Genomic DNA, 27,747 nt, shown 5'->3' on the forward strand with positions numbered 1-27,747 from the left:
AAATAAAATCTTAAAATCCGTTTAAATACAGCAGAGAAACAGGCACCTTATCTGGGGACCCTTTTGCGTCACTCTCACGCGCCGCTCGGTGGTAGTTAGTTAGTGACGGTTTTCGCGGGTTGGAATTGAACGTTTTGGGAGGAATTAAGCGACTTTCTTGCAGAATTCATGTTGTTTTGCCTAACTGTGACTCGTTAACTCATTTAATTGCGGTGTTTCTCTCTCGTGAGAGTCTGTTTTGGGCGTGTAAAGGCTTGCATTGGTCAGCGCGGCGGTTTGTTTTGGTGTTTTTGTAGCTGCTAAGCTAATATGCTAACTGGCTAAGCTAACAGTTCTGGGGAAGCTGAAACTGAAACCTAGCTAAGGGTTCTGATCCAAGTCTAATCAGTATCAGCTACATTTCAGACTGTACAGATATATATCTACAGATTTCTGCTTTACAAACCATTCTGTGGACTGAAAGGAGCAGTAGACCTGAGTGTGGGATGAGTTAAACTTTGAGATTCAACATTAACAGTGTTTATTAACCAGGTAAATGAATCTATCTTATTTATTTATTATTTCATTCAATGTCCTGCACATATAAACTATGTTTTTCCATTTAAAACTATTACGCAAAACAGAATATGTTTTCTATCTTTATATTTTACATTCTTAAAAGTAGCTCCTCTTGCTTAGATGACAGTTTTGCACATCTCTGCTGGATTTTCTCAGTCAGTTTTATGAGGTAGAGAAACCTGGAATTCAGGCTTTCAGTTAACAGCTGTGTTGAACTCATCAAGAGTTAATTAAACTTGAATTTCTTTTCTCTTAATAAAGTGTTTGAGAGCATCAGTTAAAGTAAAGTAGTGAAGAGGTAGAGTTACAGGTATACAGTGAATAGTGAATATTTGAGTAATGCTCTAATTCATATTATTAGAAGCAAGAACTACTCAACTAAGTAAAGTAAAAAAAAAATTACTTTAAAAAATGAAGGTAAGTCAGGCTGAAAAATTCGAAGAGCTTTGCAAGTATCCAAAATGAAACTGGCTCTCATCAGGAAAGAAAGAGCAAGAGTTTCCTCTGTTGCACAGGATACGTTTATCAAAGTTACCACTAGGGATGGGAGATATGGCCCTGAAATAATATCACGGTATTTCATGGTATTTTCGTGATAGCAATAAACAACAAAACAAAAAACAAAACACTGAATTAAAAAAATATGCAACAAAATGAAAATTTCATTTTATTATAGCATACGATATGATATGGCACACCCCTAATTGAGATATATATAAAAAAATAGAATTTTATCAGATTTGTAACAGAAGTCAATGATCCAGAATGTCATGATACTAATAATAATGCACGCCATATATCTCCATATATCCAGGATTAAAGTAAAATAAATGATACTGGACAGATATAATCTGTCTTTAATAGATATATAATGGGAAATGAGAACAGTGTGATTTTTATATATAAATAGCAAAAAAAAAAAATAGTACCCTGATGTGATAATTAGGGGTGGGTGATATGACACAATATTTCAGTGTATAATATTGTTCACAATATTCAAAATTGTTGGCGATATTATTGCGTACGATACGAAATATCACACCTCTAGTTATTATTAGCCTTAGAAACTGCAAGTTTCTAAGAGAGTATTTTGCTTTATTGAACACTTTTAAGTTACTATATGATTCTTTGTGCGTTAATTCATAGTCTGGGTGATTTGCAATACGATATGTTACGAAAATGTATTACGATATGATAAAATATCGATATATTGTCCAGCACTATCCGCACACGTTCTGCTATAAGTTATTGAGTGGTTTAGCTTAATCTGATTAAGTGGTTGTGTTGTTCGTGGCTTTTTAAAACATTCTCACTCGCCGAAATGCTGGATCAGAATATCAGTTATCAGAATAAAAATCAATAAAAATCAGTTTTTATCACAAATCTAAATATGCAAATATAAATACACTCATTGGAATATAATGCATGTTTACTGTTTGCTGTATACTTGTTTACCTGTGCTTTGGTCCCCGTTAGTAAAGTCTGCAGCGCACTGAACTGTATAGATCTGTTGTGACACTGATATATCGTATGTATATCGTGTTGCAGGTGTTCTCTTCACCTGAAATCATGATGAAAAGGAAGTCCGGAGGGCCAGATGAGGCCACAGCAAGGAAAAAGGTGCGACAGGAGGAGGCCAGCTCTGATGAAGATGAGGAGTCATCCCAGAGAACTACAAGCCAAGGTAAAATAACAATATAGACAAAGAAAAAGCAATTACGAAACTTAATATTATTGAAAATGTTACCAGATAAATGTTCTAGCAGCAACATTGACCTCAGCAGTGCTATTCCAATCATACATTTACATCAGCAGTGCTTTTCTAGTCATGTATTTACTTCAGCAGTGCTATTCTAATCATGAATTTACTTCAGCAGCGCTTTTCTAATCATACGTTTAACTTAGCAGTATTATTCTAATAATAAATTTACCTCAGCAGTGCTATTCCAATCATTAATTTATTTCAGCAGTGCTATTCTATTCATGACTTTACCTCAGCAGTGCTGTTCTAGTCATATGTGTTCCTCAGCAGCGCTATTCTAGTCGTACATTTAACTTAGCAGGGCTGTTCTAATCATACATTTAACTCAGCAGTGCTATTCTAATCATGGCTTTACCTTATCAGCGCTATTATAATCATAAATTTACTTCTGCAGGGCTATTCTGATCATACATTTACCTTAGCAGCGCTATTCTAGTCATACATGTACTTCAGTAGTGCTAATCTAATAACACATTTAACTCAGCAGTGCTATTCGAATCATAAATTTACCTCAGCAGCGCTGTTGTAATGATGAATTTACTTCTGCAGCGCTATTCTAATCAGTACAATTAAATTGAGGGCCTGCTGCCTCTGCTGGAAGAAATCCTAATGTTGGGGGAAATACTGCAACATTTAATATGTGCAAATACTTAAAAGTTTAAAAGTAGCTAAAATAATTAGTGCAGTATTTCTTTAGTTTCATGTAGAATGATGTATTTTTCTTGTAGATTCCAGTCAGAGTGAATCACTCAGTGATGCTGAGGATCACAGACCCAGCTTCTCCAAACCTGCAGCATCTGAGAGCTCTCAGATCAACGATGCGTCTCAGAGCTCCTCCAACTTCTCCATGTACAACAGTGTCTCACAGAAACTCATGGTAATGTACAGAGATACATGCTGTATCATAAAACAGCTGCTTACATTAATACAACATGTTTTTAGTATGTTTATCTAATAGTTTAATAAGATATTCTGTCTCTTGTTTCCAGGCCAAAATGGGTTTTAAAGAGGGTGAAGGTCTGGGAAAGTTCGGTCAGGGCCGGAAAGAGATTGTGGAGGCGTCCACCCAGCGGGGAAGGCGTGGTCTCGGGCTGACCCTGCAGGGCTTTCAGGGAGAACTCAATGTGGACTGGCAGGATGAGCCTGAGGTACTATTATTTCACTGCTAGAGGTGTATGAATACCAAACTGACGTTTTTGGAAGACGAAGAACGTTTTGTTTGTTTTTGATGAATTGACTTGCTTTTGTTTCGCTCTTTCAGGCCACTGCTTTTGAAGAGGTGTCCTGGTTTCCAGAATGTTCAACAGAGATGCCGGATGCAGAAGAGCTCAGAGACTGGATGGCTGTAGGCGAGGTTGTACAAAGTGATTTGCATGCACTTGCGCTCTTTCTTTTGCAATATTGTTGTGGTTTTGCAGAAAATAACTTAGCTTTGTTATGGAGGCCAATGTAACTATATATATATATATATATATATATATATATATATATATATATATATATATATATATATATATATATATATATGTATATATATGTATATATGTATTTTTTTTATACATCTCGAAAAGTTCAGTCTTACAGTTGTTCAGGTTTTTCAAGAACAACTGCTAGACTAATATAATGGACCATACTTTTCGGATTATAAGGTTCACTATCATTGAACGTCTTTTTTCATACACAAGGTGCACTGGATTATAAAGCATTATTAAGCGACACTAGTAAAGATGCCTACATCAAAGTGAGCAATGGTGTCGTCATGCTTCCCTTCTAATGGTGAAGCTGGGGAAGCGCCTTAGTAAACAAAACTGTAATACTTAAAAAAAAATAATAATAATAATATTTGAAGTCAATTGAGCGCTGGATGTTAATCTACACAGATTTCTCTTCTGAAAACTGTTTATTTGGGTAAATAAAGTCCTTTATTACAGTAAGCTTTTGGGGTGTCACGATTCCGATATTTCATCAAAATTGATCAAAATTATGTCATGGTCTGGAGCCTCGAATTCAAAAAGAGGATCGACGATACCTCCCGCAAATGGCGCAGCACACTGTAGCTCAAAGAGCAGCTCTTTCTCCAAAGAATGTGGACATTCTTATCATCTTAAAAAAAAAAACTTTAAAATATAAAAATAACAGTTGTTTTGTCTAGCCTCAAATATGTTAATATTTTTGGTACCTTAAGGAGCATCTTTCTCTCAGATACAGTTAATAATATATCTCTGTTAAAGAAAAAAACCTTCTCATTCTCAGGGACCGAAAAAAGTCTTAAAGTCTTATTTTTCATGTTTAACTGTTATAGTAGGATAGAGTTCAGTTTGTTAAGGCTCTAATTGTTCTATTATTTTGCACATGACTGTTCCTGTATTTTATTATTTAGTTTGTTATGTTGCACATTGCTGTTTTAATAGTGCACACTGCTGCTACCAAAAATAAATTTGCTGAATCAAACCAATGACTGACCATAGACTAATCTAAAACTGGCATAGGCCTCTCTGAATCGAGAATCAAATCGAATCATGACCCTAAAATCGGAAATAAAAATTGAATCAAGGATTTAGAGAATCGTCACACCCCTAGTAATCTGAGATTTCCAATGTTTTCTCTAAGGATGAGTTTTCAGTGAAGTTTCTCCACTCGATAGCTCGATAGCTCTAGACTGAAGAATGTTCAGGTAACCCAGGGCACTATCAGCTTGCGGTTCGTCCCACATAGCTTGTTTTAACAGCTTGTTGTAAACATGCAGACTACAGTCTAATATACTCACCCTTATAACGCTGTATTTCAGCAGAGTGGCTTTACTGCTCTTTAATACTTGACTGATAAAATTCATACATAAGGCGCACTGTCGATTTTTTAATTTATTTTTTTTAAAGAAAGAAAGGTTTTAAAGTCTGCCTTACAGTCCAAAAAATTAGGTAAAAAAAACCCCAGCAAAAATGAAGATTATGTAAGTAATGTTCTGAGTTATTACACTAATAGAGATTCATGATATCTGTGTGTATGCAGAGGAAGTTGAAGATTGATGATGAGACGGAGTTCTGCTCAGAGAACCTGCTGCACCTCCTGCTGCGCTGCAAGGTGAACCACTAAATTTACTAATGTACAGAATCTTATATCAATTCAACCTTTTGTTTGTCTCTCATATATACTATCCAACAGTGGCGTGCATTGAATATAGTGGATAGATAAATATTACAATAACTACATATTCTCTCTCTTGACTTAGTTATATTAACTTAATACACATTAACAGCCCACAAATACAGCTACAAACTACAAACGTATACAGTAGACTACAGTACACCAGAGCAGCCAAAACATTAAGTACACATAAAAACTCACCAGTCAGGCGGCCTATTATTGTGATTTAGTTTCACATTGAAGGAGAGCCTTTAAAAAGGCTTTTTAATATAATATGACACGTTATCTGTCTCGTTTGCAGCCGCAATTCCATGATAGTTAGATAACTATTGAACTAATCCAGCATGAGCTTGAGTTTATGACGAAGCAACGCGTAACACCTTCACTGAGCACTCCACAGCACTGAGAAGGGGTTACACAGCCATGGCCCCGCCCCCGTAGTGAAAATCATGAATCTGATTGCTTAGACTGTCCTTCGACTTTGCTAATAGATTCATTACTACACCCTTCTCAAAATCAGGAGAAGGGTCACGCGGGGGCAGAAGCCATTTTAAAAAGCTTTGATTGGTTAAAACCGCTGTCAGTCAGATAAGAGTCCTGTAGCAACTAAAAAAAACACAGACTAATGCTTTAAATTAGTTGCTGTTTTTTATTTTAGTTCATTTATAAAATAAATTCTAACACTTACAATAACTATGATAAATATTTCCTCATTAAAAATGATGTAATTATTTACATGCATTTATTGTCACCCCTTCTCTGAAGGGTTAGAAAGTCCTCACTGCACACCACTGCTATCCAAGGAAACCATTTGTTTGTTATCTGTAGTTTGATTTTTAGTAAGGGGTGAAAATTGATTATAATCAGAAATCAGATTTTATGTGAAAAAAAATCAAAGATTATTTTTAAGGCCATAATTGCCCAGCACTAATCCATTTTTTTGAATCTGTTTATTCTGCAGAGTGTATTCGATGATCTCGAGGGTGAAGAGATGAGGCGAGCTCGGACCCGATCCAACCCGTATGAAACTATACGAGGAGCATTCTTCCTTAACAGGTAACACAAACACATTTTCAAAGTCAAGTCAAAGTGGTTTTTATTGTCATTTCAGCTATATACAGAGTACACAGTGAAACGAAACAACGTTCCTCCAGGGACCATGGTGCACATAAACACAGTGTAGACAGAACAATAGTGCAACAGTACAAAAGTGCAGACAGACAATATAACACAATACAGACAAAGAATAATAAATAACTTACAAATTATGCAGTGTGCAAAAAGTGTGCAAAAAAGACCAGTGAGGTAGTAATTACCTCTATTACACAGTGTGCAATAGAGTCCAGTGAGGTAGTAGGGTTTTTAGTGCTTTCCATTTTCTAGGGTAAGTGGGGTAAGAGTGTGTGTGCATGTACAGAAAAAACATCAGTTCAGTCTCTGCAGTTGAGGAGTCTGATGGCTTGCGGGTAGAAGCTGTTGCAGAATCTGGTCGTTTTACTAAGGATGCACCGAATATTTTATAACTGAAAAGAAAATGTGATTATACTGAATAATGTTTGAAAAATAAAGTGACAAATTTATTTCAGGTCCTGTGTATACTGTTTACGCTGTTTATGTTTGGAATGTTATGCTGTATTGTGCTTTGTTGGTTTGTCTCTTGGGAGCTTAAAATGGTCTGTGTTCAATATGTGTCTTTAAATTGTAGTTTTGTAAAAAAAAAAAAAAAAAAAATCTTTAAAAAGCATGAAAATCAAACAAATTGGTACACCTGTAACAAACACTCTAGGGGTGGGCAATATTAAATCGTATACAATATATCGTGACACGGAAATATCATGATATTAAAAATCCATATCGTGATAATAGGGCTGTTCTGTCTTAAAAGTAGTCTATTATTTACTGTGAAGCTTTAAGTGTATTTATTATATAATTGTTTTAGTTTATAGTTTTTGTTTGCAATTTATATGCATGAAAATATATATTCTGCAATATTTTTTGCTGCATTATATTATTTTATGCTATATTATTTATTTTGCACATTATGATTATGCTGTTATACTATTATACTATATTCCTGAAATAAATAAATTATTTTTGTTTTCCTATATTGCCAAGTATATCGTTATCGCAAAAATACCCTGAAATATTGTGATATTATTTTAGTCATATCACCCACCCCTAACACACTCTTCTCGTCTCTTACTCTCAGAGCTGCAATGAAGATGGCGAATATGGACCATGTATTTGACTACATGTTCACCAACCCAAAGGACAGCCAAGGGGTAAAAATCCTGGAATGCCTTTATTATTATGTGCCCCCCCCCCCCTCCCATGTGTTTTATGTTTATCTTTATTATATGTATAAATATATGGTGGTAAGGTTGAGGGAACATTATGAAAGTTGAGGGCAAGGTAAATTCCCAAGAGAATCTAAATATCACTCAGCTAAAACTCAAAAGAAGTTGGGTGATGCGACAGGACAATGACCCAAAACACCAGAGCAAATCCACAACTTGAGAAAAATAAACCAGCTATTGACTGTGATTTTGTGTGTGTGTGTGTGAAGAAGCCGCTGGTGCGTGATAAGGAGGGGGAGCTGCTGTATTTCGGGGACGTCTGTGCCGGGCCCGGCGGTTTCTCCGAGTACATACTGTGGAGGAGGCGCTGGCATTCTAAAGGATTCGGCATGACTCTAAAAGGATCCAATGATTTCAAACTGGAGGATTTCTACGCTGCTCCCAGTGAACTCTTCGAACCCTATTATGGTGGGCGTTAACCCTTTCAACTCTAAACGCCTGCATGAAGCGCATCGTTTCAATGTAGATACATTTCTTATTAGTTTATTAATAATTTAATAAATGGTAGATAATGAATAATTAGTACATACAGAATAAATTTTACCTTTTGAATCAGTAGCAGTACTTATAATAAATAGTAGTTAGCTTTGTATTTAGTGTGAGTTGATTTTTTATTAGGTACTGAGTAGTAAGCGCTTATTGTATAGTATAAATACAATTTTTGGTAGATACTGAATAATTAGTAAAAAACAAAAAAGACATAGTAATACTTAAATTATTAGTAGTTACTGAATTACTACTGCTTATTGAATATTTAATATGTACTAAGTAGTTGGTACTTAATGAATAATGTAAATATGAATTAATTAGTAGATACTGAATATGAAGTAAATATTAAATAAATAATACTTATTGACTAGTTAGTATTTACTAAATAACTACTATTTATATGATAACTAGTAGGTACTGAATACTTAGTTTGTACTGAATAGTTAGAGCTTAATGAATAATGTAAATATGAATTAATTAGTAGGCACTGAATAAGAAGTAGATATTAAATAAATAATACTCATTGACTAATTAATATTTATTAAATAACTACTATTTATTGAATAACTAGTAGGTACTGAATATTTTGTTTGTACTGAATGGTTGGAACTTAATGTATAATGCATACATTTTGATTAATTAATACTTATTGAGTAATTATTTGACACTAAATAATTAGTAGGCACATTATATAAAAGTGATTTAGTAGATACTGCAATTATTAGTGGATGGTGAACAATAACTACTTAATGCAAAGTCAGTAGTTACTGAATAACCACTACATATTGAATTATTAGTAGGTACTGAATAATCATTAGTTACTAAATAACTACTGTTTATTCAGTGGGTAATTAAAAAAACGTTAAACTAAATTAGGGATTAATTTTATTATATATATATATATATATATATATATATATATATATATATATATATATATATATATATATATATATATATAAATAAAATGTATGTGTTTTTATATACACACACACATAAACACACAAGGATGTATTCAGTATTTGTATATTGTATGTGTAAATAATACCTTTAACCCCTGTATTCTGCTCTTATCGTGTCCTGCAGGTGAGGGTGGGGTGGAGGGTGATGGTGACATCACGCTGCCGGAGAACATTTCTGCTTTCAGGAACTTTGTTTTGGAGAACACTGAGAGGAGGGGCTTACACTTCCTGATGGCTGACGGGGTGAGTTTTACTTTTGTTCTTGTGCATTCTTCCTTATTTAGTGGGAAGAAAAGTTTTCTGTATGTTTTTTTTATGTAAAATACCGTGAATCAGAAATAAATGTAAAACTTTCTTGCTACAGAAATGTAGTTTATGGGGCTCTGAGTGGTCCAGCGGTCTAAAGCGCTGCTAGTGTGATCGGGAGATCACTGGTGCGAATCCCGGTCATGCAACTTGCTTGACCTGAGAGAGCATAGTTGTCCTTGCTCTCTCTGGGTGGGTACAGTAGATGAAGCTCTTTCCCCTCATCACTTCTAGGGTGATGTTGATCGATCAGCACAAGGCTGCATCTGTGAGCTGATGTATCAGAATCGAGTCGATGCGCTTTTCTCTGAGCGTTAGCACTGTGATGCTGCTAGGTGATGCTGCATCGCCAGCAGTTTGAAAAGAGGCGGAGTCTGACTTCACATGTATCGGAGGAGGCATGTGCTAGTCTTCACCCTGCTTGTGTTGTGGCATCTATAGTGATGGGGGATATACAGCTGAGTAGCAGATGATTTAGTGGGACAATTGGCCAGATAAAAATGTGGACAAAATGGGGGGTAGAAAAGAAAATGCAGTTTATTTGGCAGTGATGTTTAAATAGTTATTGAAATACTATAAAATTGTTATTTATTTTAAATATGTGTGAATGATATGATATGTGTGATATAATGTATTGAAATGTTGTGGTGATGTATTTAACTGTGCAGGGTTTCTCAGTGGAGGGGCAGGAGAACATTCAGGAGATTCTGAGTAAGCAGCTTCTACTGTGCCAGTTCCTCACGGCGCTGTCTGTCGTCCGGACAGGTGAGTTCATTGTTTTTGCTATTATAAATAACTGACGCGTCTGTTAGAGAAGACTTTTATTATGATGGTCACTCTCCACTGTAAATATAGTAATTTCTGTTCACTCCTTAATGCTCTGTGTGTGTTTTTGTTTGTGTGTTTAGGAGGTCATTTTGTGTGTAAGACGTTTGACCTGTTCACGCCCTTCAGTGTGGGTCTGACGTACCTGCTTTACCTCTGCTTCGAGAGAGTCTCGCTGTTCAAGCCCGTCACCAGCCGACCGGCCAACTCTGAGAGGTGTGTCCTGTTATACATAACTGTACGCAGAATTACGGTTTAGGTCAGGAGTGTCCAAACTACGGCCCGCAGGCCATTTGCGGCCCGTTTCCTTTTTTGGAGCGGCCCGCGAGGTATTTTAGAAATAGAATGAAAGTTGGCCCGCTGTTAAGCAGGTTTTTATAATGTGAGATTCAAAGTTTGAACGCTAGGTGTCAGAAACGGACCAAAGAGTCTAAAAGCGGAGAGGGTGCGCATTTCTAACGCAGAAAAACGGGCCAAAGAGTCTAAAAGCGGAGAGGGTGCGCATTTCTAGCTCAGAAAAACGGGCCAAAGAGTCAAAAAGCGGAGAGAGTGCACATTTCTAGCGCATGAAAACGGGCCAAAGAGTCAAAAAGCGGAGAGAGTGCGCATTTCTAGTGCATGGAAACGGGCCAAAGAGTCTAAAAGCGTAGAGGGTGCGCATTTCTAGCGCAGAAAAACGGGCCAAAGAGTCTAAAAGCGGAGAGAGTGCGCATTTCTAGCGCAGAAAAACGGGCCAAAGAGTCTAAACGTTGGCGTAATTAAGGAGTTTAATATTAAGAGACGTCATGAAATTAAACATCAATTTGAAAAATCTTAGTTTACACAACACTGTCAAAGATAGATAAAGATAGTAAGTCAAGTAAAATGGTGTGTAAATGAAATAATCAGGAAAATGTGTTATTTAAAGTGGTATATTTCATTATTTGTTTTATTACAGAGTCTGTGGCCCGTGACTTCAAATATATTTCTCCTTCTGGCCCCCAACAAAAAAAAGTTTGGACACTCCTGGTTTAGGTCATACTTTATAGCAAATTCAGTACAAATTCAGTACAACAGGGAAAAGACATTGCATTAAGCTAACTTCCTGAGATATCTTAGTCTCTGTAGCCAGTCAGGTCTTATGCCAGGTTCACGCTATATGATTTTAGCCCAGTTTTTTAGTCGCCAACAGTTTTTTTTTTTTTTTGTTGATCTCCAACAAAAACTCAGCTTGCAGGCAAATCTGGGATCTTTAGGCGCTCACACTGTTGTGTAGTGTAAACTACTGAAAGATACTCTGAACTGAACCGTCTCCTTCTGTTGACGAGTCAAATATTTGGCATGCTAGATATCTGATCCAGTCGGCGACTGGGAGTCATGAGCAGCGGCTACATACTGCCAATGGAATTACAGAGAAAGAGAGAGAGAACCACAGTTCCAAAATGCACCCCTTGCATTACTAGAGCCATTTATGGAGAGTCTGACCACGATCTGTTCCCCCTGTTATATCATTAAATTAATGTTAAACACTAGAGATCTCGTGAGTCCTCTGTGAATAGGGTGAATGGAGCTAAAAGCTTAAATTTTAAATTTAAAATAATTATAAACTACATTGTTCTGAGTAATTCTTGAATTATAGAAAGTAAAATAATGTATTTTACTAAAAAAAAAAAAAGCAAAGAAATCGTCCCTGTACATTTCGGTTTATCTACAGAAAACAGGTTTTACACTGTAAAGCACTAGCATTACTGCTACTATGAACTGATTGGTTGGCGAGCTGATCCTGGGGATACAGGTAGATCATGTTTAAAAGGCGTATAACTGGAGTTCAAAACTATAAAAAATGATGTATGCAGCACTGAAACGTTTGATGTAGTTCTGTGTTGATGACATAAGTACATATTTCAATTTAAACATGACCATTTATAAACTCTGATTTTGCTCAGTTGCTTCATATGAACCCATTCATTTTGGACTCACTTTAAGTGCGTATTCTCCTCTATAGAGATTCTCTGGCATGGCATCGCTAGTTCTGTTGGGTTTAGTTTAGGTGTGTTCTCATTAGGGGTGGGCAATATTATATCGTATACAATATATCGTGACAGAAATATCATGATATTAAAAATCCATATCGTGATAATAGGGCTGTTGTGTCTTAAAAGTAGTCTATTATTTACTATGAAGCTTTAGGTGTATTTATTGTATAATTGTTTTAGTTTGCAGTTTATACGCATGCACTAAATATTCTGCAATATTATTTGCTGCATTATATTATTTTATGCTCTATTATTTATTTTGCCACATTATGATTATACTGTTATACTATTATACTATATTCCTGAAATTAATGAGTTATTTTAGTTTTCCTATATCGACAAGTATATCGTTATCGCAAAAATACCCTGAAATATCGTGATATTATTTTAGAGCCATATCGCCCACCCCTAGTTCTCATGACAAAACGTGTTTCTGGAGAGCAGCCAGGTGAGTCAACAATTTCCCACAGTGATTAAATTGTATAATTTGTGACCCCGTGTCACCAATCGTGTCTATTCTCCAGTCACTTCAGCGTGTTAGCTTGTTATTATGCTAACTGGCTAGCGTTATCTAGCGAGCTGTGTGTCTTCTTTGCTGGGTGCTGATCTGCACTGTGTGCTTCTACAGGGCGCTCTGCAGCGCCTCTAGTGGTATGGCCGTATAGGAAAAATCCATGAAACTACAGGAACCCATATACTGCCCAGCACTACTGTATAATTATCTGGCTAATATATGTAAAAATCCTGTAAATTATTATAATTTTTCTGCATTTGTGTTTATTTCAAAATTAAAAAATACTAAAATCTAAATGTGTGTGTGTGTGTGTGTGTGTTTGTGTATGCATGTATGCAGGTACGTGGTGTGCCGGGGTCTAAAGCCAGGCTCTGATCCTGTTCGAGAGTACCTGTTTAATGTGAATTTAAGGCTGAACCAGTTCAGGCACACTGAGAGGGATGTGGTTGAAGTGGTGCCACTGGACATCATCAAAGGAGACACAGACTTTTACCACTACATGATCAACTCTAACGAGCGGTAATGTCTCTTATCCTTTATTCTTTATACACCTTTACTCCTCACACACAGTACTGTGCAGAGGCTTCAGGCCTGGTTATTACAGTTTTTAAACCACTACGATTAAGTGATCGCTGGTTCGAATCCTGGTCATGCAGCTTTCCATCAGCTGCCGGAGCCCTGAGAGAGCACAATTGGCCTTGCTCTCTTTCTGGGTGGGTAGAGTAGATGGCGCTCTCTCTCCCCTCATCCCTCCTAGGGTGATGTGGATCTATCAGCACAAGGCTGCGTCTGTGAGCTGATGTATCAGAACCGAGTCGCTGCGCTTTCCTCCGAGCGTTAGTGCTGTGATGCTACTCGGCTATAATGCTGCATCAGCAGCAGTTTAAAAAGAGGCGGAGTCTGACTTCACATGTATCAGAGGAGGCATGTGTTAGTCTTTACCCTTAGTCTTTACAAGTTGGCCTTGTAAATTGGGGAGAAAATGTGATTAAAAAAATTTGAAATAAAAATAAAAAAAAAACTTAAATTTGACCTCTTGAGAAGCTGCGTCCCCATCTGAAAACATTAAATTTCTAATCCTCTGCATCATGATACTTAATTTATTAAACATTGACCCTTTGACCTCATGTGGAGATGCTGTGCATACCATCTAGTGGTCACATGAACACATTAGATTTGATTGATTGAAAACAGCGCGGTGGGAATCCCAGTCGAAAGTTTCTACAGCCAGTTCAGACAGAAACATGGGCCAGCAAAACAATTCTCCTCCAGTTTTATGTTTAAAACTAGTTTATTTATGTACAACAAAATCTCTAGCTTAATTTGGCATGCATTATTGACACATTTTAAGCATAATAGGAAGTGACGATAAAAAAAAAAAAACTAATTAAACAAAACGTATATTTTTTCCAAATATTACTTCATGTACAAAGACTCAATTTTGTTAAAGTTATAGGGTTTGTACGGTCATAAAAAAAAAAAAAAACTGCAAAAGTCATAAAAGTCAAAGTTTTGGACGAATAAAAATACCCAGAAAGTTTTGAGAAAAAAAAGGAAATTTGGTCTGCAAAAGTTTGTGTGAACATAAACACAGTAGTGCTTAAGAAATTAACAAGAATTTCGACAGTGATTAAGAATTTTGCTCTTTATTTCTGTATTTCAGTCACTGCAGTGTGCAGGTCAAAGCCCTGGCCAAAATCCATGCCTACGTCAGAGACCCGTGAGTTCCTCACCTGTGTTCATCAGTGTATCTGCTGAAATGTGTTTTTAGAGTACTGTGTGTCCTGTGTGTGCCGGTTTTATATCTTTGTGTGTTTGTATCTATGTTGTGTGTGTGTGTGTGTGTGTACTCACTCTGGTTAGGACGTTGTCCGAGTCCAGACAGGCTGACATTCGTAAGGAGTGTCTGAAACTGTGGGGGGTAAGTACTTTATATTCCTCTAGCCCACACCTGACGCCAGGCATAGTGCCAATAACTTCATGTTTCTTTAGTCCTATTGTATTGGCAATATATGCTTTGTTTGTGTGTGTGAATTTGCACATCTGTGTCAGCAATGGGAGCAAAAAGAGTGTTCTACAAACATTTGGAAATATAGTGTACTTCATTTTGAATGCAAATCTGTGCATTTTTACTTTATTTCAGTAATTCAGTTCAAAATTTGAAACCTATTTATTATATAGATGTATTACACACAGCATGATTTCAGAAAATTTGAATATTATATAATAAGACCAATTGGTACTTTTAGCAGTGTGGGCAGTGTGCCAAGTCCTGCTGGAAAATGAAATCTGCATCTCCGGGAAAACACTGCGCTGACTGACTTTAGACTTGATAATAAAACACAGTGGATCAACAGCAGCAGATGACATGTCTCTCCAAACCATCACTGACCATCAGTAAATTTTACATTTCATTTGTAAATCAAGGGATCAGAGTCTGGAGGAAGAGTGGAGAGACACACAGTCCAAACTGCTTGAGGTCTTGTGTGAAGTTTCCACCAATCAGTGATGGTTTAGAGAGACATGTCATCTGCTGGTGTTGATCCACTGTGTTTTATTATCAAGTCTAAAGTCAGTGCAGTTTTGTTTTCCCACAAAATCTTACAGCACTTCATGCTTCTCTTTGCTACTGACAACTTTTATGGAGATGTAGATTTCATTTTCCAGCAGGACTTGGCACTCTGCAAAAAATACCAGTTGGTATTAATTATAAAATATTCTAGTTGTCTGAGACACTGATTTTTGGGTTTTCATTGGCTGTAAGCCATAATCATCAACAATAAAATAAATAAAAGCTTAAAATAGACAATTCAGTGTGTAATACATCTATATAATATATATGAATTTCACATTTTGAACTGAATTACTGAAATAAAGTAATTTCTCATTGATATTCTATTTTTTTATTAGATGCACTAGTATTGTTAGTAGGCACATCCAATCAGTATTGTTGATGAAATTTATGTTTATGTACATAAAAAAGCACCTTTTATGTTATTAGTTTAAATGTTCAGATTTATGGAAATGTGCAACTTCTCTACAGTTTCTGTCTTCTTGCAGATTCCCGATCAAGCCAGAGTCGCTCCTTCTTCCTCAGACCCCAGATCCAAGTTTCAAGAGCTTGTTAAGGTGTGTGTGTGTGTGTGTGTGTGTGTCAGTTACTTTCTGCTGGATTATGTAGTGTTTTACATGTATGATATTTAATATAAAAAAATAAATAAAAAAATAGTGGAAGAGCATGTGTTATAATGATTAAATCATTATGTTAAAAGTATGAAATACAGTGTGAGGTACTAGATGTTGTACTCACAATAGATTATAGAGATGCACCAACAAGACATTTCTGGCTGAAACCAAACAAAATGCCAAATACCAAACTTTTTTTTTTTTTTTTTAAAGAAAAATCCATTACAATACTACAATTTCTAAAAATATAAACTTCTTTTAATATCTTAACAAAGCACAATACAGTTAAGTCAGCAGTGCTGTTTTAATCATAAGTTTGCTTTAGTAAAGCTACTCAACTCAAATACGAGTTAAATTTAGACAGAATGGGTTTTTGGTTTCGTTGCTGCCTTTGAAAAATCTTGAAAATAATTAAGTCATTGTTCTGTTTAAAGTACAGCTCTGGAAAAAAATTAAGAGATCACTTCAGTTTCTAAATCAATTTCTCTAATTTTGCTATTTATAGGTTTATGTTTGAGTAAAATGAACATTGTTGTTTTAAACTACAGACAACATTTCTCCCAAATTCCAAATAAAAATATTATTATTTAGAGCATTTATTTGCAGATGAGAAATGGCTGGTATAACAAAAAAGATGCAGAGCTTTCAGATCTATGTGCATAATGCATCTTGGCATCATGTTCACCTCCACCAGTCTTACACACTGCTTTTGGATAACTTTATGCCTTTACTCCTGGTGCAAAAATGTAAACAGTTCAGCTTGGTTTGATGGCTTGTAATCATTCAGCTTCCTCTTGACATAGAGACGACATTAAATCGATTTCTCTGATTCCTAAATAGAAAAATATGCTATTAGTAGCAGAATGCTAACTATTTAACTGTTAAATAATACAGCTGTTCATTTTTCATACACAAACATCTTACTTCCTGTCTGAAGAGTGTTGTGTGTTGGTGTGTTTAATAGGGTTCAGACATTAAAATGTTTAACTCCAGGCCGACAGCCCTCAGCTCCAGCACTCTTGAAAGACTGCAGCATGTACTGGACCACCGGTGCATCGTTGGAGGGGGAGAACAGATCTTTCTCCTAGGGCTTGGGGTGAGACTTTTGTGTGTGTGTGTTTTTGTATGAGAAAAATTGCACCTTGTGTTTATACTCTTGTACAATTATAAGCAGCTGAAAATAAATATCTAGTATAGTAAATTTAGTAAGTTTTGTTATTATTTGGAATATTGGCCATACTGGCCCTGATTAAAATACTGAAAGGCATAGGCTGCTCTGAGTTTCCGGTTTCTAGTAATATACATGTATCCTAGAGGTGTGATTATTGATTATCAAGAAAAATAACTCCGCCTGATGCTGTTTCTCCATGTATTTTGTCCAAGTGCATGTAATGAACTCAAATCATCAATATTCTTATGCTTTTAACTCATAAACACTCTAGTCTAACCATTTTTGAAAATATATCTTAGGTGTGAATATATTTGAAGTCTATACATTCAAAAATAAGTAAAAGAAAACAAATATTTTGACCAAAAAATGGCCAGTTCCAGGAAAATATAACAATTCTGCTTCCTTTTACATTTTAAATGATTATGTTTTTGAGCAGCCGTATGTCTTCTGGAGTAAAAGAGATCAGGGCATGTGTCTGTCTGATATAATTACTGTGTTATAATACCTGAAAGAGGAACTGAAAACAAAAACAGAGAAAAAAAAGCCATTAAAACGTTTAAGTGTTTTTTGTGTGTATGTGCAGAAATCACAGATCTACACTTGGGATGGTAAAGCCCCTCTGCGGTGGAGGAAGCTGGAGAACTTTAAACTGGAGCTGCCCAGAGAAACCCTGCTGAGCGTGGAGATCGTACAGGAGCTGAAAGGAGAGGTGAGGAAGAAGCACTGGGAGCATTTAGATAGATAGATAGATAGATAGAGTCATAGATAGAGTCATAGATAGAGTCATAGATAGAGTCATAGATAGATTCATAGATAGAGACACAGAGACACAGAGACACAGAGAGATAGATAGATAGATAGATAGATAGATAGATAGATACAGGCATACACAGATAGATAGATAGATAGATAGATAGATAGAGACATAGATAGAGACAGATAGATAGATAGATAGATAGATAGATAGATAGATAGATATAGATAGATAGATAGATAGATAGATAGAGACATAGATAGAGACATAGATAGAGACACAGAGACACAGAGAGATAGATAGATAGAGACATAGATATATAGATAGAGACATAGATAGAGACAGATAGATAGATAGAGACAGATAGATAGATAGAGACATAGATAGATAGATAGAGACATAGATAGATAGATAGAGACATAGATAGATAGATAGATAGAGACATAGATAGATAGAGACATAGATAGATAGATAGAGACATAGATAGAGACAGATAGATAGATAGAGACATAGATAGATAGATAGAGACATAGATAGATAGATAGAGACATAGATAGATAGAGACATAGATAGATAGAGACATAGATAGAGACAGATAGATAGATAGAGACATAGAGAGATAGATAGATAGAGAGATAGATAGATAGATAGATAGATAGATAGATAGATAGATAGATAGAGACACAGAGAGATAGATAGATAGATAGATAGATAGATAGATAGATAGATAGATAGAGACACAGAGACACAGAGATAGATAGATAGATAGATAGATAGATATAGATACAGACATACACAGATAGATAGATAGATAGATAGATAGATAGATAGATAGATAGAGACATAGATAGAGACAGATAGATAGATAGATAGATAGATAGATAGATAGATAGATAGATAGATAGATATAGATACAGACATACACATAGAGATAGAGACATAGATAGAGACAGATAGATAGAGACACAGAGACACAGAGACACAGAGAGATAGATAGATAGATAGATAGATAGATAGAGACATACACAGATAGATAGATAGAGACATAGATAGAGATAGATAGATAGAGACATAGATAGAGACAGCTAGAGAGATAGATAGATAGATAGATAGATAGATAGATAGATAGATAGATAGATAGATAGAGACACAGAGACATAGAGACACAGAGAGATAGATAGATAGATAGATAGATAGATAGATAGATAGATAGATAGAGACAGATAGATAGATAGATAGATAGAGACATAGATAGAGACAGATAGATAGATAGATAGAGACACAGACACAGAGACATAGATAGAGATAGATAGATAGAGATAGATAGATAGAGATAGATAGATAGAGACATAGATAGAGACAGATAGAGATAGATAGAGATAGATAGATAGATAGAGACATAGATAGAGACTGATAGATAGATAGATAGATAGATAGATAGATAGATAGATAGATAGATAGATAGATAGAGACACAGAGACATAGAGACACAGAGAGATAGATAGATAGATAGATAGATAGATAGATAGATAGATAGAGACAGATAGATAGATAGATAGATAGAGACATAGATAGAGACAGATAGATAGATAGATAGAGACACAGACACAGAGACATAGATAGAGATAGATAGATAGAGATAGATAGATAGAGATAGATAGATAGAGACATAGATAGAGACAGATAGAGATAGATAGAGATAGATAGATAGAGACATAGATAGAGACTGATAGATAGATAGATAGATAGAGATAGATAGATAGATAGATAGATAGATAGAGACATACACAGATAGATAGATAGAGACATAGATAGATAGATAGATAGGTAGATAGTAGATAGATAGATACAGACATACATAGATAGATAGATAGATAGATAGATAGATAGATAGAGACATAGATACAGACATACAGAGACATAGGTAGATAGATAGATAGACAGATAGACAGATAGAGACATAGATAGAGACAGATAGAGATATAGATAGATAGATAGATAGATAGATAGATAGATAGATAGAGACATAGATAGATAGATAGATAGAGACATAGATAGATAGATAGAGACATACATAGATGGGAGACTGGGAGCATTTAGATAGATAGATAGATCACATCTAATCTATCTAATCTAATATGACTGGTTGTAGTTTGCTCTGTATAAGACCTAGAAAAGTTTTATTTTTATTTTTTTTCTTATTCTCATTTCTATACTTCTTATAGAATCAATGTGTGAGAGAAACCAGTCTGTTAAGTTTGTGTTATACGATTTTGTCAAATAAAACTTTAGTTTTCAAGCATTTTTCATTTTTGCTGTTTAGTTTAAAATGTTATTTTTAAATCTCGTCTCGTCTCGTTCTCGTGAACCCAGTATCGTGTCTCGTCTCATGATATTTGTGTCTCATCACACCCCTAGTGAATATATATGCAGTGAATGGATAAATTGTGTGTGTGTGTGTGTTTTGTAGGGTAAAGCTCAGCGCAGGATCAATGCTGTACATGTTCTGGATGCTCTGGTGTTGAATGGCACTGATGTGAGGGAGCAGCACTTCAATCAGAGGTGTGTTTCTGTAAAAAAAAAAAAAAAATGATGACTGTGTATAGGGCCCATATTCATTGTTGATCGCTGATACTGTTCAGGGGCAGGGCTGTATGCTGTATGTACAGGGGTTGGAAAATGGAACTGAAACACCTGTCATATTAGTGTGGGAGGTTTCATGGCTAAATTGGAGCAGCCTGGTGTTCAATCTTCATTAATTGCACATTGCACCAGTAAGAGCAGAGTGTGAAGGTTCAATTAGCAGGGTAAGAGCACAGTTCAGCTCAAAATATTACAATGCACACAACATTATGGGTGACATACCAGAGTTCAAAAGAGGACAAATTGTTGGTGCACGCCTTGCTGGAGCATCTGTGACCAAGACAGCAAGTCTTTGTGATGTATCAAGAGCCACGGTATCCAGGGTAATGTCAGCATACCACCAAGAAGGACCAAGCACATCCAACAGGATTAACTGTGGACGCTGTAAGAGGAAGCTATCTGAAAGGGATGTTCGGGTGCTAACCCGGATTGTATCCAAAAAACATAAAACCACGGCTGATCAAATCACGGCAGGTCTTCAGTATTATTCTGCTTTGTCTATAAAGATGAAGTTTGTTTGGGCGCCAAGATTGTGAGATTGCTGGTTTGAATCCCAGTCATGCAGCTTGCCATCAGCTGCCAAAGCCCCAAGAGAGCACAATTGGCCTTGCTCTCTCTGAGTGGGTAGATGGAGCTTTTTCCCCTCATTACTCCTAGGGTGATGTCGATCAGCACAAGACGCCTGTGAGCTGATGTGTCAGAACATAGTCGCTGTGCTTTCCTCCGAGTGTTAGTGCTGTGATGCTACTCGGTAATGATGGATTACTCAACTTTCTGACAGACACGCAAATTTACTTAAAGAATAATAGGCATTATCTACAGTCCTAGGCGCATTGGACTGACTGAAGTGCACATTAACACGCTTGTTAACCTTGAGGTGGCCAAAGAACTGTCCAGATAATAAGTCAGCGAGAAAAAAGAGGACAATACGTTTTTATTTTCCTCATAACTTGGCCATAAAGCTCAGCTGCTGTAACAGAGAATTATTTTATATTTCTTCAGATATGTTCAAAGTGGCTAAAGACCTGTTCAGAAAATAAAGTCAGTGAGAAAAAAGGATGTTTGTTTAGTTTTTTCAATAACATGGCCATAAAGCTCAGCTGCTGCAACAGAGAATTATTTATTTTTGGGCAGATATGTTCAATAACTCAGCAGCTGTAACCCAGTAACATAACATGTAATTTATTTATTTTTCTTCATTAAAATTCATTCAATGGTTTTCCTGTTGGAAGGTTGTTCTCAACAAATAGCAAACACTGAATAAATATCACATTTTTAGTGTTTTTTTTTATTAATAAAAAAACTACACATTTTCAATTAATTTGTCAATGAAGTTCAATTATCTGCTATTCCATTACTTTTCCTGATGTTCTATTTTGTTTGCTGAGGTATCGTTTCAGGATTCGGTATTGAGATATTTAGGCAGGTATTATATCGAAAGTCATAGTTTAGTATCGGGACAACACTATGTGATTCCTTGTGTGTTTCTTTTGACTGGTATTGTATATCCTATAAATAAACCTATAAAAACCTATAAATTGCCATACAAAACTGCCCTAGAGAGCTCCAGTGTTCTTAGTGGTGTTTGCTTGCTCCAGAGACTGTAAAAAAAGATGGACGTTGTGTCTCCGTTCCCATTCATTCAATGAAAATGAAGCCAAAATCTTCCATGTTGGCGATCCTGATACCCGAGTCTGCGCAGTAGAGACCAGAGGAGGGAGAAAGACTGTGGAGAGACAGCCTACGCATTTAAATAACTCCGCCCCTGAGGGCTGCCTCGAGGTCACAGGCTGCAGAGCGGAGCGGAACAGAGCTGACGGTCTGTTATTGGTCCCGCCCATAACCAGCCCTTTTACAATAACCACACCTTTTTTTAATAGAGCTGAATAACGTTTTAAAAAACGAATTCTGTGGGGATATAAAAATATAACAATATAAGCAGAGGTTACATTAAAGCTGCTGCATTTAAATAGTGGAGGTAGAATTACAGTATATTAGAAAAAAACGTGATTGAAAGTTGTTCTGTTTTGCCATTGAAACCTATGTGGATGGGTGGAGTTACACAGCTTTCTGAAACCGAACAGCAGGGGGCGCCCGACGTGTGGTGGCTTCACTTTTGAGAGACCAGCTATATACAGTCTATGGCTTGCTCTGCTGAGTACGCTACTCTACTGATGTGCCATTAACATTGTTTTTTTTATTTAATTAATTTAATTTCCATTATTTTGTTATTCTGCTGCAGCATTTTCTGTGTGTAAGTTGAAGGTGTGTGTGTGTGTGTGTGTTCTGCAGGATTCAGATGGCTGAGAAGTTTGTGAAAGCTGTTTCTAAACACAGTCGTCCAGACATGAACCCAATACGGTAATCTGTCTCCCTCTGTCACTCTCCTCTTTCTCTACAGTCCCCTGTTCTGCTCTTCAGTTCACCAGTGTTTCTGTATTTTACAGAGTCAAAGAGGTCTATCGGCTGGAGGAAATGGACAAGATCTTTGTAAGGTCAGTATGTGAGACATGCAGTGATCTGGAGGAAAGTAAGCAGTTGACCTTCAGGACTCAGGAGTGAGTCTCTCTTTAGGGTTTTTGTGGATGTGACCTCTGTTAAAGCAGTTTTATGTGTTGATTCTTCCTCAGGTTGGAGATGAAGGTGACGAAGAGTTCAGGAGGAATGCCTCGCCTGTCCTACACTGGCCGAGATGACCGCCACTTTCTGCCCAGTGGGCTCTACATCATCAAAACGGTCAATGGTAAGAGAGTGTTTTATTTACTGGGAAAAAAAAAACGTTAGGGATGCTCTGGGGGAAAAAAAAATAAGAGAGCACTTAAAATGATAAGTTTCTTTGATTTCACCAAATTGAAAACCTCTGGAATATAATCAAGAGGAAGATAGATGATCACAAGCCATCAAACCTCAAAGCTGAACTGCTTGAATTTTTGCACCAGGAGTAAAGGCATAAAGTTATCCAAAATCAGTGTGTAAGACTGGTGGAGGAGAACATGATGCCAAGATGCATGAAAAAAATGTGATTTAAAAACCAGGGTTATTCCACCAAATATTGATTTCTGAACTCTTAAAACTTTATGAATATTAACTTTTTTTTTTTTTTTGCATTATTTAAGGTTGAAAGCTCTGCATCTTTTTTCTCATTTATTCATTTTCTCATTTATTTGCCTTATTTATTTGCTTTACATTTTAGCTTTCAATCAGCTGGATGCCAGCACAAAAATGAAAGGTTTCTCCTGAGAAAATTTTGCTCACATTGTTTGGTTTCAGATTTTAGATTGGTAACGGGTTAAATAAAACAATAGATCTATTGAAACAAACAAAAATGAATAAAAATGAGCATAATACAAAGGGTTTTATAGTTGCTCATCTATTGTTGACCAATTGTAGCATCACAGCCAGCGTTGCTTGGTTCTTTTCGGTTTAAAACATCGCCCGATGCCAATGATTCTTAAAGAGCCACTAAACCCTAAACCATATTTTTCCCATGAATAGCTAAAATGTGTTAAAAATGCTTTTATTGGGGTAATTTCAGCCTCTGCAGCGCCCTCTCAGGTTCAACTGTGCTATAGGCGAGGATGATGAGTCCCTGTACTTTGGTACATAAATTTATCAATAATACCTCCCCCCTGCTGGATCGAATTGCCAAAACATCCACTGCAGACAGAATCAGCACACGACCCATTCCACCTAGAGACAGCTATCCAAAGATCTTCACATACTTCAAAAACAAATGGCAGAATGAATGGGACTGTAAAACATTTAACAAACTGCATGACATAGAGGAAAACGTTGGACGAACCTACACTAGAATGCACAGTCGTCTACACCAAACCATACTTACAAAATGTAGAATCGGGCACTCTATGTTGACGCACCAACATCTACTAACTAGAGAAGATGCTCCAACCTGTCATCTTTGTAAAGACAGACTTACCATAAAACACATTTTAATGGACTGCAAACCACTGCACTCAGAGAGACTGAGGTTTTTAATGAAAGTGAGATGCCAAATGTGCTTAAAACTGCAGCACCTGGAAAAATTATAAATTATTTGACTTTTTGTAAATATAAAACATCTTTTAGAATTGTTTTTGTATAATTTTTTTTAATGACGCAGTTTGAAGAACTGACTTAAGGACCGCCGTTAAAATGACCCTAGTGTGTCGGCACAGCGTTAAAAACCTACTCAATCAATCAGTCCCTCCTGCTGACGACGTCCAACCATCTGCGTCACACTACCGTTATCAGAGGCACACTGCTGCTGCTGCAGCTCAGCCAATCAATCAGCTCTCCCTCCTGCCCTACTTCTAAACCCATACATCACTTTTTCTTTGTAAAATTTCAGCTGAGGGTGGAGTCAGCTAAAACCAGGGGTTTAGTGCCCCTTTAAAAAGTGCAACTATTGGTCGATTCCGATATAGATTTCCAGTATCAGTGTGCCTGCTAAATGGTTGTATTGATGTTGTTTAAAATTCTCTGTATTGGTTTTGGGAGGTGCTGTTAAATGAGTGTAATTTTATTTTTATCTTTTATTCTCAGACCCCTGGACGATGGCCTACAGCAAGAGCTCAAAGAGGAAATTCTTCTTCAATAAACAGACAAAAGTATCAACCTTCGACATGCACCCTACCGCCGTAGCCCCATTTCAGTACGTACCACAGTACAGCTTCATCCAGACTTTAAAACAACCATGAGAATCTAGTGTTAGTTCAAGACCAGCATTAATCCCTGTCTGTGAAACTGAGCCAAATCAGTGTTTAGTGAACGTAAATTAAGTGGACAGACAGTGTGTCTACCTGTCTACTCATATATTTTTAAATAAATCTCATACTTACCATTTTCCAAGATGTGTAAAACACGTACCTATATTTTATATTGCTGACTGTGCTCTCTCTCTTTCTAAGTGTGTGTCATCAGGAGAGGATGTTCTGGGCGTGGGAGGAAGGGGTCCGAGTCCACGACTCCCAAACCCGCGTGGACCCCGGGAAGCTCTCCAAAGACCACGTCCTCTCCTTCATCCACAAGCACAGTCCTCAGCTGGAGACCTGAGACAGAGACCTGGCTTTTTTTCTCTGCCAGCAGAGGGCGCTGTAGGCTGCTGCAGAAGAGGAGGGAGGACGTGTAATAAAATGCATGGTTTTTAATTGCGTTTGAACTTGCAGATTTACCTTGCTGTGATGATGATGATGATGATGATGATGATGATGATGATGATGTCAACACAACAACATTTACAACATTTACAGCGTTTAGACCTGCTGAAACCTAACTATCCTCTGTATCCAGCGTCTGGCAGCAGCAGCAGCAGCAGCGGGAGTGGGAGTGGGAGTTACCTGGTGTGGAAGTGACAGGAGGGTTCTGGAACATTTCTTCAGTCTGTCAGCTCTTCACACTGAATGTGAATGACTGACTAGTTGTAGTGGGTAGCTACTGTAGATTGAATCTGCAGCCTGGCAGTGCCTGAGGATCTCAGCCAGAGACACTAGAAAGACACTGCTTCTGAACCGCAGCTCATCTTCAGTTCTAAACACAGTGCATGAGCAGTACCGGGCTGTACGTTTCCTCTTCTGTGTGCTCGTGAGATGGTTCTGGTTCTGTGCTCTCTGTTGCCTTTTCACATTTCACATTTTTATCTTTCTTCGCTTTCATTTGCTTGTAAATGTTAAAATGAGGCAGACGGCTTCTGTATCGTCTGTTTTGTCTCCTTCATGTTTGAGTATCGGGAAAGCCTTTGCGTTCGTTTTTAAGCCTGTCGCTGACTTTGATAATAATATAAAAGACTACTGGGGTGTTTTCAGCCTGGGTGTCGTCGTCCTTGACTCAGATGAGTGTATTATAAGTGTGTATGGAATCAAAAGACTTAAACTTATTTTTCTACTGGATAAAAAGAGATGATGATTATGATTATGATGAATGTGGGTGTTTTAGTCAAGTTATTTTATCCAATCAGCTCTTTAATTGCCCAACAATAATGTACATTAATTTCATGTTTTTATATATATATAAAAAAATATACTGTCATATGAAAAAGTTTGGGCACCCCTATTAATCTTAATCATTTTTAGTTGTAAATATTTGGGTGTTTGCAACAGCCATTTCAGTTTGATATATCTAATGACTGATGGACACAGTAATATTTCAGGATTGAAATGAGGTTTATTGTACTAACAGAAAATGTGCAATATGCATTAAACCAAAATTTACTTACTGAAGCACAGAATTGGTTTGGTAACCTCATTGAGCTTTGAACTTCATAGCCAGGTGTATCCAATCATGAGAAAAGGTATTTAAGGTGGCCAATTGCAAGTTGTTCTCCTATTTGAATCTCCTCTGAAGAGTGGCATCATGGGATCATCAAAACAACTCTTAAAATATCTAAAAACAAAGATTGTTCAACATAGTTGTTCAGGGGAAGGATACAAAAAGTTGTCTCAGAGATTTAACCTGTCAGTTTCCACTGTGAGGAACATCGTAAGGAAATGGAAGAGCACAGGGACAGTTCTTGTTAAGCCCAGAAGTTGCAGGCCAAGAAAAATATCAGAAAGACAGAGAAGAAGAATGGTGAGAACAGTCAAGGACAATCCACAGACCACCTCCAAAGAGCTGCAGCATCATCTTGCTGCAGATGGTGTCACTGTGCATCGGTCAACAATACAGCGCACTTTGCACAAGGAGAAGCTGTATGGGAGAGTGATACGAAAGAAGCCATTTCTGCAAGCACGCCACAGAGTCTCCTGAGGTGTGCTTTTTGCATGGCTGTTGCAAACACCTAAATATTTATAACTAAAAATGATTAAGATTAATAGGGGTTCCCAAACTTTTTCATATGACTGTATATTAAAAACTTACTCACCATGTAATTCACAACATGTACACCATACATACACTCACCGGCCACGTTATTACGTACAACTTGTCCAACTGCTTATTAACGCAAAAAATGTCAGATCAGCCAATCACATGGCAGCAACTCAATGCATTTAGGCATGTAGACATGGCCAAGACCATCTGCTGCAGTTCAAACCATCAAACCGAGCATCAGAATGGAGAAGAAAGGT

At 36.7% G+C, this 27,747-nt stretch overlaps 1 protein-coding gene across 1 annotated transcript; it reads left to right on the top strand.

The window, feature by feature from the left end:
- Window positions 1-465: 465 nt before the first annotated feature.
- cmtr1 (cap methyltransferase 1) lies at window positions 466-26,486 on the top strand. The gene is made up of 24 exons (XM_049463123.1): window positions 466-531; window positions 2,107-2,242; window positions 3,049-3,197; window positions 3,310-3,468; window positions 3,582-3,674; window positions 5,330-5,401; window positions 6,426-6,520; window positions 7,674-7,746; window positions 8,031-8,229; window positions 9,397-9,515; window positions 10,247-10,343; window positions 10,487-10,619; window positions 13,272-13,451; window positions 14,596-14,652; window positions 14,796-14,853; window positions 15,993-16,061; window positions 17,083-17,214; window positions 17,873-17,998; window positions 20,514-20,605; window positions 22,979-23,047; window positions 23,134-23,181; window positions 23,317-23,429; window positions 25,229-25,337; window positions 25,594-26,486. Exons 2-24 carry the CDS (start codon window positions 2,128-2,130, stop codon window positions 25,736-25,738), a joined length of 2,502 nt encoding a protein of 833 aa, XP_049319080.1. The 5' UTR covers window positions 466-531; window positions 2,107-2,127; the 3' UTR covers window positions 25,739-26,486.
- The last annotated feature ends 1,261 nt before the right edge of the window (window positions 26,487-27,747 follow it).

The sequence above is a fragment of the Astyanax mexicanus genome, chromosome 13 (assembly GCF_023375975.1).
Source record: "Astyanax mexicanus isolate ESR-SI-001 chromosome 13, AstMex3_surface, whole genome shotgun sequence".
Lineage (NCBI taxonomy): Eukaryota > Metazoa > Chordata > Actinopteri > Characiformes > Acestrorhamphidae > Astyanax > Astyanax mexicanus.